This window comes from Periophthalmus magnuspinnatus, chromosome 6 (assembly GCF_009829125.3).
Source record: "Periophthalmus magnuspinnatus isolate fPerMag1 chromosome 6, fPerMag1.2.pri, whole genome shotgun sequence".
NCBI lineage: Eukaryota > Metazoa > Chordata > Actinopteri > Gobiiformes > Gobiidae > Periophthalmus > Periophthalmus magnuspinnatus.
The window spans coordinates 22,177,677-22,194,515 of NC_047131.1; the positions used below are offsets into that span (position 1 = coordinate 22,177,677).

The 16,839-nt window shown below is 38.1% G+C and overlaps 4 protein-coding genes across 6 annotated transcripts; 2 read left to right on the forward strand and 2 right to left on the reverse strand.

Moving 5' to 3' along the window:
• The first annotated feature begins 970 nt into the window (after positions 1-970).
• On the forward strand, positions 971-6,616 carry clpxb (caseinolytic mitochondrial matrix peptidase chaperone subunit Xb). Of its 2 annotated transcripts, XM_033968728.2 has the most exons (15): positions 971-1,248; positions 1,704-1,781; positions 2,094-2,251; positions 2,344-2,458; positions 2,548-2,702; positions 2,781-2,940; positions 3,250-3,291; positions 3,623-3,799; positions 3,879-4,043; positions 4,195-4,283; positions 4,363-4,527; positions 4,607-4,906; positions 4,981-5,073; positions 5,159-5,265; positions 5,482-6,616. In XM_033968728.2, the coding sequence occupies exons 2-15, from the start codon at positions 1,727-1,729 to the stop codon at positions 5,570-5,572; spliced, it is 1,872 nt and encodes a 623-aa protein (XP_033824619.1). In that variant the 5' UTR covers positions 971-1,248; positions 1,704-1,726; the 3' UTR covers positions 5,573-6,616. The 2 variants fall into 2 exon arrangements, with proteins under 2 accessions (XP_033824619.1, XP_033824620.1); XM_033968729.2 differs by lacking the exon at positions 3,250-3,291 and having other exon boundaries at positions 978-1,248.
• A 737-nt stretch (positions 6,617-7,353) lies between these two features.
• LOC117371869 (ubiquitin-associated protein 1-like) lies at positions 7,354-8,995 on the forward strand. Its single transcript, XM_033967546.2, has 5 exons — positions 7,354-7,524; positions 7,803-8,375; positions 8,440-8,610; positions 8,670-8,771; positions 8,845-8,995. The coding sequence occupies exons 1-5, from the start codon at positions 7,402-7,404 to the stop codon at positions 8,977-8,979; spliced, it is 1,104 nt and encodes a 367-aa protein (XP_033823437.1). The 5' UTR covers positions 7,354-7,401; the 3' UTR covers positions 8,980-8,995.
• Positions 8,996-9,438: 443 nt separating this feature from the next.
• Positions 9,439-14,451, reverse strand: LOC117371870 (protein regulator of cytokinesis 1-like). 2 transcript variants are annotated; one of them, XM_033967547.2, is made up of 14 exons: positions 14,295-14,451; positions 13,753-13,885; positions 13,562-13,684; positions 13,204-13,437; positions 12,951-13,121; positions 12,718-12,867; positions 12,485-12,632; positions 12,281-12,417; positions 12,111-12,206; positions 10,809-10,955; positions 10,619-10,729; positions 10,444-10,539; positions 10,172-10,345; positions 9,439-9,882 (listed from the first exon to the last, which is right to left on the reverse strand). In XM_033967547.2, the coding sequence occupies exons 1-14, from the start codon at positions 14,303-14,305 to the stop codon at positions 9,811-9,813; spliced, it is 1,803 nt and encodes a 600-aa protein (XP_033823438.2). In that variant the 5' UTR covers positions 14,306-14,451; the 3' UTR covers positions 9,439-9,810. The 2 variants fall into 2 exon arrangements, with proteins under 2 accessions (XP_033823438.2, XP_055078511.1); XM_055222536.1 differs by having other exon boundaries at positions 10,239-10,345; positions 14,295-14,445.
• A 499-nt stretch (positions 14,452-14,950) lies between these two features.
• On the reverse strand, positions 14,951-16,750 carry spi1a (Spi-1 proto-oncogene a). The gene is made up of 5 exons (XM_033968732.2): positions 16,659-16,750; positions 16,423-16,513; positions 16,160-16,344; positions 15,475-15,640; positions 14,951-15,398 (listed from the first exon to the last, which is right to left on the reverse strand). Exons 1-5 carry the CDS (start codon positions 16,677-16,679, stop codon positions 15,088-15,090), a joined length of 774 nt encoding a protein of 257 aa, XP_033824623.1. The 5' UTR covers positions 16,680-16,750; the 3' UTR covers positions 14,951-15,087.
• Between the last annotated feature and the right edge of the window lie 89 nt (positions 16,751-16,839).

The following is a 16,839-nucleotide window of genomic DNA, read 5'->3' on the forward strand; positions in this document are numbered from 1 at the left end:
ACATGTTTTCTGTTCTCTAGCCCTCTTGGCTTAGGTTACATTCTAGGAACATGTTGTACTTGGTTTGCTGGGGGGGGGGGGGGGGGGGGGGGGGGGGAAAATGTGTGTAGTTCACGCTCGCTGCTCTCCAGTGAAAGGCAAGGCAAGTTTATTTGTATAGCACAATTCGTACACAAGGTAGTTCAAAGTGCTTTACAGAATAAGAAAGACATTATAAAATCACACAAATCAAAACATAAATAATCACCCAATCTGCAACTCTCTCACCCACTCGTCTGCCCTTTAAAAACTCTCTCTCGCACTCTTTAAACACTGTCTTGCTCAGTTTAAGAACTTTCCCATTACTTTACAAAAAAACTTTCCTGTCACTTCTCAAATACTTTCCTGTCACTTTACTATGTCTAATAAAAGTCCACCAATCCATGTTTCTTTTGTCATCATAAAATTACCATTAAAGGAGAAGAGTGCAGAATAAAAACCTTTCAGTCGTATGCACAGCTAAACAGAACCGTTTTGAGCCTGGATTTAAATATTGTCAAAGCAGTGAAACACTGACTGTTACGTTCACAGTGTTTAATTTGTAACACGGAAAATTGAGTAACTGTATATTTGGACAGGGAAATGAAAAAAGGGCAATACAGTACTATTACAATTTTAGACGTCTAGCACTCAAAAAAATACACCTCCATTTTAATTCAAGAAAATAAAATTAGGAAATATTTCCGTCAAATCTTCTTTGCAGATGAATTGTTTATAGAATTATTATTATTAGGAGAACAACAGCTAATAAATTATTCAATAATGACAAAATTCATATAATAATTTGTATTATTCATGAAGACGTAAATGCATCATTGCTGTTGATATGCCGGTGAAATAGATGTTTAAAGAGCTGGATATACCGGCTCTGAATTACAAATTGTAGCTAAGCCGCCATGTTTACACCATCCACTTACATATACTACACATGTTAGCCAACGTACTGTAACCTAGTGGGAAGGGCATGGATGCAGAAGGGTGCGAAAACTACAAAACGGCAATCGTTGCATCATTGGGGGTCCTACCTGGGAATTTAAGGCCTTGAGAGCGAGATCTTTCATTTTAGTATATACATTTTACTAACTGGTATAATGAATTCAGTGTCTTAATCTGCGGTGTAAAAACAAACACTCCAACGAAGGGGGAGTGACATAGCATATTTACGTTTCTGCAGGAGCTGTCTGGAGAAGATTGGTTTAATCGTGCTCTGTGAGTATTTTTTGATAATGACAGCCTGTCTGTTTATGCTTATTCAAAACGGTGTTTGTGAAATCTTTTATGCATTTAACTTTCATGAGTAGTTGCACACTTAAACTCTGAGATTAGCGTGGCCGCAGTCAAGAGGTAGCTTCACTGGTTTGGGCCTAATTTCAGTTAGCTAACACGATTTTTCATTTTAAACGTGTAGCACTCATTACAATTATTATATTGGCATAGAGTTTAGCTACAACTGCCTTGTAGAATACATTTTGCAAACTTGTGCTCTTAAATTTAGCCGAGGAACACCGTTAAAAAAAATGACCTACTACTAACGCTAATGCTAACGGTGACGCCGACGTTATGAAATGTTTAGCAACGGGTCTGTTGGAACGATACGTTTCCACGCTATTAGTAGCTAAAGTAGATTTTCATCATTTCTTGCATTGTATTTTGCTTTCTTTCAGGGTGTAGAATATAAAGAGGAGTGATGTCTAGTACGTGTACTTCGGCTGCTAGGTTGATTCTAAATACGACTCATAGAGGTAAGAACTAACACCCAATGACATTGTGCTATGTGCCGTAACTCGTAAAGTGGGTCTTGACCTAACCCAGATCCCAGATGTTATGACAGTAACGTAACGTCAAAGGTCACAGTGTAGCGTTATTTTATGAAACTATATATATATATTTTTCTCCTTTGCCTTGGGATCTAATACGATAGATATTTAATTTTGAGTAGCAATAATTTGTAAATGTGGATACAGACTTGGATAAAATTAGCCTTTTGCATTACAATACAATATAATTATTCACATTGACTAAAATTGACTAAAATACCAAAATACTTGTTACAGGATTGTTATGCTCCCGAATCCAGTTATATTCTTTGAGGCGTCAGGGGTCTCGGGAAAGACATCTACCCCCCTTACTGCATTTGAGGAACTTTTCAGAAACTGCAGTCTATTTTGCCTCTAAAGATGGAACAACAAAGGATGGAGGGGGTGATGGAAAGGTAATTTTAGAGTTTCTTTGTCAGATTATCACAGGATCAGGACATTAACTTGGTTATACTGTTTGCATTGTTTATTGACCTGTTTTGAACAGAAAAGTATTAGTGAGGGGAAGAGGCTGTCTGGCTCTGGAGGATCAGGCAAAGGAGGAAGTCAACTTCGTTGCCCTAAATGTGGAGATCCATGTACACATGTAGAAACATTTGTATGTAAGTAATTCCACTATTTATTGGGCAAAATGTCACATAATGTTCTTAGGGTTCTTTTGTAAATGGTTCTCAAAAACTCTTTATTGTAGCATCAACAAGATTTGTTAAATGTGAGAAGTGCCATCATTTCTTCGTGGTACTATCTGAAACTGATTCCAAGAAGGGGCTCAGCAAAGAGCCAGAATCGGCAGCTGAAGCTGTGAAACTCGCCTTTGCACAAAAACCTCCTCCTCCACCAAAGAAGGTACCAACAAACACAAGAACACGATCATTTTTGAGCAGCAGTTGCACACAGACGGTTATATATGCTGTTTCTTTTCAGATTTATGCTTACCTTGACAAATATGTTGTTGGACAGTCCTATGCAAAGAAGGTTTTGGCAGTTGCAGTGTACAATCACTACAAGCGCATCTACAACAACATCCCTGCTGGTAACAGACAACAAGTCGAGGTGGAGAAACAGCCCTCTTTAACACCACGAGGTTGGTTTATGGTTGAGATTGTAGAGGAGGAAATTTGAATATCTCTGCCACTTTTTTGTAGACAAGGCAAGTTGGATAAAAAACTAGGTAAAGAGTGACTGAGATTAGCCATCCATTCTGATGCAGCCATCATGTGGTTGTATTTTCATGCATAGTGTTCTGTATTATTTGGCATTTGTTCAATATATTTATTTATTAATTTCCCTCTACTGTCACTTTCTTGCAGCACTGCCTCAATATTGATAAAATAATAATAATAATAATAACAATACTAATATTGATTTGAGTAATTTCATCCTCTTCTTCTAGAGCTAGAGATGAGAAGACGAGAGGATGAATACAGATTCACAAGTAAGTGAATATTTTTGAGTTGTACAAATGCCAAAATGTACAGACAGACCTGGCATAAAGCAGAAAATTGCTGTTAATTTAAGGTGTAAACATGTAGAAAAAAACAAACAATAATAGCAGAGTCCCACTAACCTATTTATGTGTGCTTTTTCCGTGGGCTACACCAACCAGCGCAGGTTTATAATTAGCCTGTAACAAAATCTCATGGCGTCTCAAATACATACCATATGTAATAATACCTCTGTAGCAGCAAATGGTTTTAACTCCTTGTTGTGCATTTAATATCTTGTTTGGGTGAAAGTTGATATTTGCTTGTTTCTTATTTTTGCAGAGTTGTTGCAGATTGCAGGAATCAGTCCTCATGGAAACGCTCTGGGAGCAACAATGCAGCAGCAGGCGAGTCAGCAGGCTCCACAGGAGAAAAGAGGAGGGGAGGTCTTGGACTCAACGCATGCTGATATTAAACTTGAGAAGAGTAACATAATCCTTTTAGGTCCAACAGGATCTGGTAAGTGTCAGTTTACAAATATATGTAGGTCAATATTATGTCACCACTTTAACAGACTGTTTTATTAAATCCTTTACAGGAAAAACCTTGTTGGCACAGACACTGGCCAGATGCCTTGATGTCCCATTTGCAATTTGTGATTGCACAACACTAACTCAAGCAGGATATGTGGGAGAAGACATTGAGTCAGTTATTGCCAAGCTGCTACAAGATGCTAACTATTCAGTGGAAAAAGCTCAACAAGGTGAGCATGGAATATGCTTCAATAACTAGGATTTCCTAAAACATTTGAAATTTGAATTGATGGAAAGCCACTTAGATGCAGCATTTTTAACAAATAACAAATTAAACTTTGTTATTTGACCAGCCATTCTCAACCTTTGTTCTTGGTGCAGGTATTGTGTTTCTGGATGAAGTAGATAAGATTGGCAGTGTACCGGGAATACACCAGCTAAGAGATGTTGGAGGAGAAGGAGTCCAGCAGGTATGACCTGCTCTTTACTTTGTTAGTTTCTTTTTTGCAGATTTTATATTTAGTAAATATATACTTTTCTCTATCCCAGGGCTTGCTTAAATTACTAGAAGGGACCATTGTTAATGTTCCAGAGAAAAACTCAAGAAAACTAAGAGGGGAGACTGTGCAGGTGGACACAACTAATATTCTCTTTGTTGCATCTGGTGCATTCAATGGGCTCGACAGAATCATCAGCAGAAGAAAAAATGAAAAGGTAATCTGAACTCGGAACTGTGTGTAAAATGGATTTTAATTTTAACATTTTGAACTTTATTGTATTGTTGATCCTGTAGTATTTGGGCTTTGGAACACCATCAAACCTGGGTAAAGGTCGTCGTGCCGCGGCAGCTGCAGACCTGGCAAACACAAGCGGAGAGACAGACACAGTGGCAGAGATCGAAGAGAAAGACAGACTTCTGAAACATGTGGAGGCGCGGGACCTTATTGAGTTTGGGATGATCCCAGAGTTTGTGGGTCGTCTGCCTGTGGTGGTCCCTCTGCACAGCCTAGATGAGCAGACGCTTGTTCGTATACTCACTGAACCTCGCAATGCTGTGGTGCCACAGTACCAGGCTTTATTCAGTATGGATAAAGTATGTTTTGTTTTTGTAGGCTTAACATCAGATTATGTTTCATATAATTTACATTATTGCATTTGTTTTTTTAGTGTGAACTGAATGTTACTCAGGATGCCTTGAGAGCCATTGCCAGGATGGCTCTTGAAAGGAAAACTGGAGCTCGTGGTCTAAGATCCATAATGGTATTTTTAAAAATTGTTTTTATTATGATTTTTTTTAAAATGACTATACAATTCAGAATGCTTTTTGTTTTTTTATTGTCCACAGGAGAAACTGCTGCTTGAGCCCATGTTTGAGGTGCCGCACTCTGATATTATTGCTGTTGAACTAAACAAAGAAGTTGTCCATGGAAAATCTGACCCTAGATATATCAGGTCAGTATCTGCCTTTGCTCAAAAAATGTATTAAGATGGATAGGTTAAATGCCACTTTTTCAAATAGAGATTTGTCTTTGAGCAAATCACTCTCAATCAAATCTTCCCTAGATATGAACTCTGTTGGGCTTGTATTGGGTTGTATTGTATTGTATTTTATTAATATGAAAGAGGTGTACTGGTATTGTAACTTGTTATTATTCAATTGTGTTTCAGAGCTCCTGCCAAAGAGCCCACAGAGGAGGAATACGACTCTGGCATTGAGGAGGACAACTGGCCTCGACAGGCAGACGTAGCTAACAACTAAACCACATGCCAGTCATTTCACAAACCTTGACAGTGCCCTCAGAAATGTACAGATTTCTATGGACTTTTGGTAAAGCTCCTAATTTTATTAAAGCCTTGTATTAATAAGTTGAGGAAGACGTAGTTACGGTAATGAAGGCTTCTGATAATTTTTACTGATCAAATTAAAGCGTGTAACACCTTTTGGTCTTGTGCATCACACATTAATTCACTAGATCAGTGCTCTCAGAAGGACCTTTGTAAAGTATTTCAATCTCTGGGGGTTGTTAACATTTTATCTATATAAAGATAATGCAATTTTTATTCATAAAGTTTTGTAGCTAGTTTTTGTTTGACCTTTTTGTGGTGATCGGCTCTGACAGTGAGGGAAGCAATGGACATTATGGGATCATGCTGTACACTTGAACTGGAAGATGTAAACGTTAGGTTAAATGTTACTTTTTCAACTAATGCCTTATATCAAAAGGGCATGATATTCCACAAACATCACAATGCTGATGTTTCTTAAGCACCATCGTACTAGTGGTGTGAGAACAGGTTGTAAATGTTGAGTTTCACTGCTTAAGCAGCATATTTAAGCAGACCTTAGAAAATTTGGTTTTTCACATGTAAGACTGAACATTAAAGAGATGTTTAAACCCATTAAAATGGTTATTTTACACCGATGCTTCCTCTTCTCACCCAATGAATGTACTTCTGCCATCAGACTTTTATCTGCCTTGGTTCAGGCATTTCTTTCACAATCCAGGGTTATATACTGTATAAGTGAAGTGTCTTCACTGTTTCGTCCTCATTCATGACTGAAGTCTACATTATGTTCTAGTCTATATCTGCATCAGCTGTCGTGTATTTTATTAACAATTTCCCATAACTCAAAGGTCACCAGCAATGGAAACTCTGCAGACATTGCCACACATTCAGTGATCATAAATGGTACCTTAATATCCACATCTGTAAACAAGCGTCTACCTAAGTTGCTGAATAAAGGATACTATTGTACTCTGATGCTGTTTGTGATACAAAATAATATTAAACCTGGTCTGTTTCTCTTAAAAGTTTCATCAGGGCTATCTGATTTGTCACACAACAGTTTATTGTGCAGGGTTTTTCTTTAAAATAAAAAAACAAACAAAAAAAATATACCTATACCTTGAGTTTAACTGTTCTACATTGCACAAGTGATGCCACTGGCTAATATCTGGGCGGCCCTCAAGATGATATTTTGTGGCCCGCAGGACAATATGAAAATCTAAAATCTCATTACCATGTTGTGTGTAGAAGATTCCGCCAAATCGGTAACACACGTGTCATTCGCACTGTGTACTCTTGTCACAAAAGATTCAACAAATAACGTCGTATAGCCATAAAATCCACAAGAATTTGCATATTTCCTCATGTATGTTGAAAACAGCAAAGATTTTTTTGTGGAATACCTGATGCGGCCCAGCTTCACCCAGACACTGCCTCCTGCGGCCCCCAGATAATTTGAGTTTGAGACCCCTGCTTTAAATTGTGAATTAGCGACACTGTTCTTTATATCTGTAAATATTTGCTGAAGACTCATTCAAATGACAATATTACATATTAAAGAATCACTCAGCCCTCAATGAATAAATCTTACGTGTACCTATGTGATTAGGCTTAGGCGTCTGAGATATTATTGGTAAACAATGATGTCAAAGGCTTAGTGGTGAGGAGATTTATCAAGTTAATCAGTTGCACAACTAGCAGCAATTGAAGACCGCTGAAAGGAATATAAATTATAACAGCTAATATTTCAAAACTCAGGAGGTTTGGACCATTGTAACCTGCGCTCTGCCTCATGTTATAATGAATACACTGGACGACATCCCATTTCAGACTGTACTGGGCCCACTGCATGAGGGAGTACCACAAGTCACATCTCCAGAAATCTCCATCCCTGACTGTGTTCAGATTCTACAAGAAACTCAGGTGAGGTTAAATTACACAAGGAAAATTTTTTGTGAATATATTAGGACTCATCTGAGATTATGAATAAAGCAGAAGATTGTTTAAATGGGAATATACAAACTAACCATAAACCATGTTTATGAATACTTATGTGATAGCTTTGCACTTGTTCTGCTAAATTATTGTAGAAAGTGGAGAATACATATTTCATCTGTAATTTTTTTTTAAATTATTATTATTAGTTAATGTGTATAGTTTGTTTTGTGAGAATTATTGTGGTTGTGTTTTCTCTTCCACAGTATGAATTCAGGGTAGAGAAGTGGGTATTGAGTGGGCATGAGCTCCCTGGAGTGCCCCCCTCCTGTCCTCCGTACTGGCTGCTGTTCAGTGGCCCTCAGAACAGCCACAGGCTGAGTCTGTGGGCCCTCAGCCCTCGGCCTCGCAGCTACAGCTTGAACTCTGCAGACTCCTGGCCTCAGTGCCACAACATCAAGTTCCTCCTGTGTGACTCCAATGAGCACAGTTACAACAGTGAGGTCCACTATGAGGAGTCCCCATGTCAGATGATGGAGCGGCCCCGAAGTGCAGCACCTCGAGTCAAAGAGCTCTGTGGGGAGGTTAACAGACCCCGGTCTCCACAGGGGCTCAAGGCCCATAGAAACAGCCTGCCCTCTTTCCACCAGTGCAGACCATCTTCAGCAGAACATAGGCCACAACAGGTCAGTCCACTGCCTCAAAAGTACTCCAAGAAGCGACGCAGGTCACTGGGTACTGGGAAGTACCCACAAAATACAGTCCCAACTGGTGAGAGAAGACCTCAGCAACAACGCCCTTCCTCTGCAGGCTCTGTGGTCAAACACGATAGACAGAAGGTCGGATGCTATACTTTAAAAATGCTCTGGGCTCCTTTTTAACATGCTTGTTTTCTGTCAGCAGGATCTGAACTCTGATGCTTACAGTGGGGCCTTTCTGGACACTGCAGCAGAGCTTCTGTCAGCACTCAGCCTGGAGGAGCGAGAGCTTCTCCAAACCATCACTCAGAGAGGCTACACTTTACGGAGAGCTGTCATGGCGCTCCACAGGACAGGTTTCAGAAGCTCAGAAAAGGTATGAAACAATGGAGTAAAAATGCTGTAAAAACAAACACACCACTGTATATTCAACAGATCCTAAAGTACTTGGGTGCCAGTGAGCGGCTGTGTCAGCTTGGTTATGATGAGGGACAAGTGGAAGAAGCTTTGGAGATGTTTCAGAACTGTGAGAATAAGGTAGGATCATAGACTGTATAAAGGACAGAAAACATTTTTATCTGCATCTGATTACTCTGCTTGCCCATTTCAGGCTACTGAATTCCTGCAACTGCTGACGCAGTTTAAAGAAATGGGATTTCAACAGAGTGCCATCAAAGAAGTACTGCTGGTTCATGAAAACCATCGCGAGAAGGCTCTGGAAGATCTCATGACACATATAGGCTAAATTAAAATGACCACTAATACACACAGCACCTGTAAAGCCCTTTATCAGATGATCATAGTTTTCCCAAAATGCCTCTGGTCTGATTTACTTTAATTATTGCTGATAGATTCTATTTGTGAAAAACAATAGGTATAGCTGCTGTCTGGAGGGATTGTCCGATAGATTTAACATTTGTTGGGCTTCGACAATTCCCATGTCAAGGCTACAGCACATCTCACCAAAAATGTTTTTTTAAAAAGTCCAGGAAGAATTTCTATAAAATTTCTGTAAATCTTTGGCTTTGGAATGCAAACTGATCGTGACTCTTCCCAGAATGGTTGATATGTCTGAATATAAGAGGGCTAGTTTGAACTATCAAACTCCATGAGTTTGATAGTTCATCTTTATCAGATGTTGGACAAAAATAAATTCAGGACTGGGCCCCTCTACCTCTTCAAGCATTAAAACAGAGGATAACAATCTTTATAAAAAGTTTATTTACAGGCTGGATAAAAATGCACTCAAAAATATTTAAATCCAAGAGCAAATGTAGCAGGTGTCCCAGCTGGAGAAATATAGTGCACTGACTTAAAGCTCTAGTACAAGAGTACTGCTAGATAAAATTATGGATTAGGGAAAAAAGTGAAAAGGAAACATTGTATACATGTCACATCAACAAGAGCACAAACTACCCAAGAAACAGACATCCTTCAAATAAAATCTATAAAGATGATTGATCAAGTCTCAGTGATCACAATTTAAATATTTACATTTTTTGAGGAGGTTTACATTAAAGTTGTGCACAGTTATAAAAATACATAATTAAAGCCCCTATTGCTGCATAGTCCGACGTCACTGGTGACTCACCGTGGAGTTCAGCACTTGTGTCTTCACATTCGATTTAGAAGCCTTTGTGAGGTCTCTCTGTAAAGAACAAACTGACTTTAGTGCCAGCTCAACATAACCATTTATACATGAACGCATTTGATTGATGTGGAGGTGGCCTGTATATTAGGATGGAATACAGTAATATGTAAAGATACAAATTTCAGTAAAAGAAATGCTATTGAGTGCCTCATTCACATTTAAGGAAGGTCAGCCTCATTTTGCAGCAGTTACTAATGACGATTTTTTTTTTAACATTGCAAAAATTTAGGATTCACAAAGACAATTTGAATGAGACTTGTCTGAACATATTAAGTGCCACATTTACCGCAAATTCCACATAGGAGCCCGCAATAGAGTTTAAGGTGAAGGTGTGATCTTTAGTATCCTGAGACCTTAGTGTGGCACTCGGAGTGTTTCTCTGCAGATGGGAGATGTTCTCCTTGTTTCGCTCCAATATGCGTGGAGTCTTCACTTGTCCAGGTGTTCGCAAACCAAGACTCTGCAAAAAAAAAAAAAAAAGAAGTATAACGTGGCTATTAATCGTCAAGTAAGACATGAAGGTGAAGTCTAGACATTTGCCTGGGGTTCTGTGCACACCTTGCTAGCCGACAGGGGCGGTTTCTGGATAGAAGACTGGCACAGGGTTCCACCAAGGAAACTGGTTGGAGTGGATAATGTGGAGGCACTGTTCATCTAGCAAAAGACCATGATACATTTTAATCTTAAACTGAAAGTTACAGCAGAAATGAGAACTTGCTGTTCAATTCCTTACCTTTCTCATTTTGCCCGGTGTGGGAGTTCCAGCAATGCGCCTTTTAGATGGTGTCCTGATAGAAGTTCCAAACATCATGTCCTCTTGAATCTGTTTGGTCTTCTTCAGTTGCTGTATTATATTACACATATAAATAAACACACACACATTTGCTGAATCTTGTACACATTGAGAGAAAAAAAAAACATACCCTTTCCAGCTTCTCCCTCTCCTTCTCATTATGGTGGTTCTCCCACTGCTGCTGAACATAGTCAAGAAACTTCTGTCCATTCACAAAGAATTCCCTCCCATTCTCCTGCTCCCAATTATCTATTTGGGTTTTCAGAACTTTCTCCAACTGAAACGGGGAAATATACAGGTACAATCTTAGACATCTCATCACTCCCTACTTTAACCCTTGTCTTTTATGACCCCAAAAGCAACTTTATTACAGCAGAAATAATTTTTTCATCAAATCGAATGAAAATTGGGTCAGTTCAGTTCTGACTTACGAAAACTTGACTGACTTCAGACTAATAAACCGATACACAAAATTTCTAAAAAAAATGAAAATAAATATTGTAATAAGCCTTGTTTTAATAGAAATTAATACAGGATATTTTGAGGTTCAAAAATGCACTTTCTGTCTGGAGCTTTGTTTTTCACAGTGACATTGACATCAGCATCTGTATCAAACAGTTTCTGTTGTCGACCAGAGAAAGCCCTCTGTTTGAATTGTGTGTTTCTAGTTGTGCTTAAAGCTCCAGTCATACTTGGAGTGATATTTTATCCCTGTGTTAGCCTTGTATTAAAGACTTGCATGGCCCCAAACATGAGCTGATCTTCTGATGTTTACCTGCAGTCACACAGCTCAGAACATTCAATAATTTCAAGATCATAAATTCTGATTCTAAACTCTGCTTTGAATGATTTTTGAAGACATCTGAATCAAAAAGAATCTTTCCAAAAATAAAATGATAAATTCAAAATCAAGTAAATATTCATGTACCTGAAGTCCTATAAGATGTACATATCATAAAGGTTCTCAGTATGGCCTTTCATATCAACTTCATTCAAACTCCAAAAACAGAAATAAGCTGGATTCACTGAATGAATGGGACAATGGATGGGTCATAAATGACCCCAAGGAACTTCAATGTCACTTTTTGCCCTAATTCACATTTTTCAAAAACAGCACCCACATAAAATTTTAATTGAAAGGAGGGAGTGGTTTAAAGTTAATTTCAGTATCGTCATGCAATTTCACTGTTATAGGGCCTCAAACTGTCAAAATACACTTACATAATCAAGGCCTATTGGCACTAAATATATAAATGTAAGGAAGTTTGGTATCAGTGCTTCAGGGTTAATTCAGCCTAACCATAGAACCCAAACTTTTAAGAATATTTTATGAGTTGAGTTATACTAGAAACAAATTGGGGTCAAACTGACCCCAGAGCAACTTCAAAATAACTACTGGGAGGAGCATACAAGGGTTAAAATAAAAACACACCTTGGGAATGCTTTTCTGCAAGTCTGTTCTCTGCTTCTCTTCTTTAAGAAGATTTCCACCCCTGTTGTTGAATCTTGCAGGATCATTGGCTTTCTTCTGTATCGGAAAAATAATCAATTTATTTGCATGCATAACTCAATACAAGATTAAATACAAGTTTAAATGCTTACGTCAAGCTCCAAGTATAATGTCCAGTTCGACTGCCATTTAGCAACTCCATCAAACAGTTCTCTGTGGTCCTCATAAGACTTTTTGAGTTTGCTGATTTCAGCCTCATGCAAGTCAAGTAGCTCCTCAGTAAAATCATCTTTAAAAACAGTATTTTATTATAAAGTATTGAGATCAAAATTTAGAAAGAAAAAAAAGGGAAATACCATTTTGATTAGCTGAAAAGGCTTGACACTGCTCTCGACTATAGAAGCATTTTTCCCACATAAGTGCAATCTCAGCCCTTATTGCTTCAATCACACTTTTCATGCTCTGAATTTTCAACACCTCAAGTCGCTGGAGCTCTGTCTGCAGCTGAAAGTTTTTTTTAAAAGTATACAATTATTACTGCAAAAACTAATGAAAATATTGAAATAAAAACAACCATTTGAGTCCTTACTGCTTCTATGTTTTTCTTTTTTGTCTTAAGCATGTGTTCAGACATAGGATCCCTCTCCTCTTGGGGGACTTTAAGCCGTTCCCAGAGTTCTTGAATTTTTGTGCGGTAAGAAACACAGCGCATCTCAATTTCAGCTTTACTTTCTTTGAGCTGAAAGAATACATTGCTTTTTTCAGTCTTTAAAATTCTATGTATACAACACATGAACTGCAAATTGAGAAAACAAATTTTACCTGACTAAGTAGCGTTTTAAGAGCAAAGATATTTTCAGTGGACAAAAAAAATGCCTCTTCATCCTCACACATTACATCAATCTCGAAACTTGTCTCAGGTTGGCGTTCCAGGTCTTCCATGCATTGACCAATCTCCTTCTTCAAAGTGACAAACTCTTCATGACGTTTCTCCTAAAACAATGCACATGCAAAGACAAATTATAAAGAAATACAAAATACAAACTATGATAACGTACAATGAAAAAAGTGAAACCTTTTCTTTGGTCAGATCATCCAAGTAGGCACGGTAAGTCTCGAGCTGCTTAAGCGAAGGAATAGAGTCCTTGTCAATGGAGAAAGGTGTGGTGCTCATAATGTCACAGAGCTCACAGTCTTTGGCAATAAGACTTTTAAATTCATCCATCCGTTGCTTTTTGTGGTTTCTGAGGCCCTCGAGTTGTAAGCGACTATTCTTCTCCCTCTGTAAAATGGTGCAGCCGCTTTCCTCCTTTTATTAAAAAAAAAAAACAAAAACCCATACAATTAGGACAGTCGTTATTGGCATTGTGCTATAAATTTAATTTTATTATTTATATATATATATATATATATATATATATGATAAACAGTACATCAAATGGGGGCAGCTGAAGTTCACTGCACAAAATATTCATTTCTTTGCGGCAGTCCTCAATGGTTTTAACTAGTCTCTTCTTGAGATCCTCTTCTTCTGTGATCATCATATCCAGTAAACCCTGTAGGGGATAGACATTAATAGATACATCAATACTTCCAAACCAACCCAAACTAATTTGAAACCCACTTTAATGTAATTATGGACTTCATTTGTTCTTTGAAGTCGCTGCTCCTCATGGATCCCGATTTCCTCCCAAATATCCTGCAGTTTTACCAGAGCCCTGTTGAAGTAAGCAACGGACTCTGCGGCGTGGACCTCACTGAAAACAAATTGATGTTTGAAAACAATGTCCCCATTCCCAAAGCCAGTCAAACCAGTTCAGGATTTTTCTGCCAACGTTTAGATTTTTTTTACACATTCACATTACCGAAGTTATCCTAATGAAACTACAAAAATCAACAATTGGGAGTGCTTACTAATCTTAACAGTTTAATGTGAGGAAATGACCTGCATTTCCTGGAGATAACGCTTTGGCGCTTGAATTGAGCAGAAGTAAATGGCAAAAGATGGCATTTCGATCAACAAAATAACAAAAAATGACTTCAGGTTATATTTTACTACTTGACTTTATAATCATTGTCGTAAATCATAAGATAAATGAGCTAACTAAAGGCAACAATTAATTCCAAACATTTGGCAAAAAATACATAGATTTTTTTTTTACTAACCTCACTCGCATTTTGTGTCCACGGGCAATACCAATGATTACTAATCTCTCTTCTTCACCGATGAAGAAACGGGGTTTAAAAGTAGCCTAAACTAACACAGCTATGGCCGCGACGTGAGCTGCCCGTAACGTTTATTGAGTCTCGTCGTTTGAAATTTGGACCGAAACAACACCGCGCCTGTGATTGGCTGATGGGGTAGTGACGTAAGCGCGTAAGTCGAGACAATACAAGCACGCAAACCTAAGGCGATTGGGCTGATCTAATTTAAGTATGCATTTTTTTTTTTTTTTACTTTACAGGTTTAGTTAACTGTAGAATAATGCGCAAATGTATTTTCTGTGTTTTAGAGTGAAAGAGTAAAGCAGGCAAGAAGTAAGTTGGTCACATAATGACGTCACGATTTTGTGAACTTTAGGCTTTATTGTTTATTAAATTAGTAATCATTGGTTTAGGAACTAAAGCCAAATGTTTGTTTACACACTGGTGTCCTTCCTCCTAATAGAAGGAGAAAAACAATACAAAAGCTTTCAAAAGACTGTGAAACTTGCCCACTTTCTGTTATTTCTCTTCTGACAGGCTTATATTAGTAAACTATAATAAAATGTGTAAGGTAAAGTGTAATATGAACCACCACATTTATTGAAGATGTGACTGAAGAGATGCTGTTTATTTTTGCAATTAAAAGGAAATACCCCAAAATAGTTTAAATAATAAACAAATAAAGAAATAAACATTTACATTGGCTGATTTCAGTTATTATTTCAGTGAAAAAATAGGCTGCTTTGTCATGTTTTCAGTGTGAAAAGTGGCGAAGATAGTGGTTTCTCAGCACCTCTTCACTGAACTGGTAAGTAAGTTTCTTTTTGACTTTTTTAATTTCTCCAGTTTTTCCATAGTTCCTGAGTGCTCTTGCCATTTTTTGATAGGTCATTTTCTTGCGGTTTCCTTTCTGAATGCCCCATTGGCTGGCCAGGACCTCCTTGTGTTTAGTGGAGAACTGGAAGATGCCCTTGTCCTGATCCACCCACCAAATGCTGTCACTCATATCACCATTTCGGAGCAAGTCCAGAAGGAACTGGTACAAGCGGATCTTCTTCTTGTTACCTACAAAACATACGTAGAGTTTTAGCTGTTGGTTCATTATAGCATTTTAAACTCTAATACAAAATGGACTACTAACTGGTGTCTCTCCTTATAGATGACAGCCTGTGAGGTTCATATTCGTCTTCTCCTTCAGACACCTCCAGTGGTGGACTAACATCCCTCTGTTCTTCCTCTGAGTAGTATTGGACAGGTGAGGGAGCTGGTGGGTATTGGTAGCACAATGCTGGGCCATAATATGGGATCTAGGACAAACCAAACCAATATTTTTCTTGAATTAAACTTTGCCTTTTTGTGCACAAGCAAAACACAAAGATAGAAAGTAAATGGTGAGAATACAGATATAGACATTCTGCAAATCACTGGATTCAAATCCATAAAACTATGGTGACCTGAGTCATACTGCCGAACAGAAGTATGTACGTTATGAGAAATTAGTGAAACTATATGCACAATTTTAAAGACAATTTTGGCTGTCACATACGCAGTCTGACATTTTTTGTTACACTTACGCTGTGACAAAAAAGGGGAAGTTGCTTTGCAAAATAGATTGTGCAGATTATTTTGGGAAATATATAATCAAAAGATGATATAAATTGATAATAAAGAGTTAATACCCAATGATGCATTTTATTTATTGTTTATTATGTTTATGCTTTCATGTAATCTGGTCTGCCATATCCTTGACTTGTGATATAACATGCTTTAAAATATAATCTGTTCAGTTTGGAACAACAATGAACATTATAGTTAGGAGCACTTACTTGTGGGGACATTGACAGTGGGATAAGAGGTGAGTCTAAGTGAAGAGGCAGTGCTTCAGTGCTGTATCGGAAAGGCTGTGTGAGCTGCTGAGGTGACACTGACTGCAGCTCGGTCAGATGGTTTACGGGAGAGTTATCAAAGTCTGCTGGCTGCACCCGTTCAGAATGCAACGACCACCTGTGCTCTGAGAGAATATATATACAAGTTAAACATGGGTGCAAAATGTGTTTATATGTTTATCTTGGACTTTATATTGCCTCACCATCATAAATATCCCCAACATTCAGGTAGGGGTAGAGATCAGCTGGTGGACGATATGGTCCAGGCTCATTTGGAACAATGTCCTCTGAACCCTGTAGAATATATTAGCTTATTCTAAAACAGTTATATTTTTTGTCTTCCAAATTGTTGTAACATTTCCAAACTCAGACTTGCACAGTATATTTAAAAATGAAACTAACCAAAGAATAATATGCTGTGTGGTGTGTCCATACTTACGGCAATGATGTATCCATCCATTATAAAGGAGCAGAGCGTCTGTTGTGGTGACTGATGTTGAGTTTTTCCTACTGCTTTACTGTGACACTGACTTCATTAGAAAGTAGGAACTGAAACTGAGCTGTGCACTGGACTTCATTGGCCAAATTTATTTCAGCCAGTTGTCATATTCATACATTCA

What these genes read in the sequence shown, in the direction of transcription:
- clpxb (XM_033968728.2), top strand. Translation starts at nt 1,727, where the DNA reads ATGTCTAGTACGTGTACTTCGGCTGCTAGGTTGATTCTAAATACGACT. An exon ending in ATGGAGGGGGTGATGGAAAG is followed by an intron (nt 2,252 to 2,343) that starts GTAATTTTAGAG and finishes TGTTTTGAACAG; the next exon opens with AAAAGTATTAGTGAGGGGAA. An exon ending in GCCCTCTTTAACACCACGAG is followed by an intron (nt 2,941 to 3,249) that starts GTTGGTTTATGG and finishes CTCTTCTTCTAG; the next exon opens with AGCTAGAGATGAGAAGACGA.
- LOC117371869 (XM_033967546.2), top strand. Translation starts at nt 7,402, where the DNA reads ATGAATACACTGGACGACATCCCATTTCAGACTGTACTGGGCCCACTG. An exon ending in GTTTCAGAAGCTCAGAAAAG is followed by an intron (nt 8,611 to 8,669) that starts GTATGAAACAAT and finishes TATATTCAACAG; the next exon opens with ATCCTAAAGTACTTGGGTGC. An exon ending in TTCAGAACTGTGAGAATAAG is followed by an intron (nt 8,772 to 8,844) that starts GTAGGATCATAG and finishes TGCCCATTTCAG; the next exon opens with GCTACTGAATTCCTGCAACT.
- LOC117371870 (XM_033967547.2), bottom strand. An exon ending in AAAAGAAAAACATAGAAGCA is followed by an intron (nt 12,633 to 12,717) that starts GTAAGGACTCAA and finishes AAAAACTTTCAG; the next exon opens with CTGCAGACAGAGCTCCAGCG. An exon ending in GCTCCTATGTGGAATTTGCG is followed by an intron (nt 9,883 to 10,171) that starts GTAAATGTGGCA and finishes TGTTCTTTACAG; the next exon opens with AGAGACCTCACAAAGGCTTC.
- spi1a (XM_033968732.2), bottom strand. Translation starts at nt 16,679, where the DNA reads ATGGATGGATACATCATTGCC. An exon ending in TGTTGGGGATATTTATGATG is followed by an intron (nt 16,345 to 16,422) that starts GTGAGGCAATAT and finishes ATATTCTCTCAG; the next exon opens with AGCACAGGTGGTCGTTGCAT. An exon ending in ATCTATAAGGAGAGACACCA is followed by an intron (nt 15,399 to 15,474) that starts GTTAGTAGTCCA and finishes TATGTTTTGTAG; the next exon opens with GTAACAAGAAGAAGATCCGC.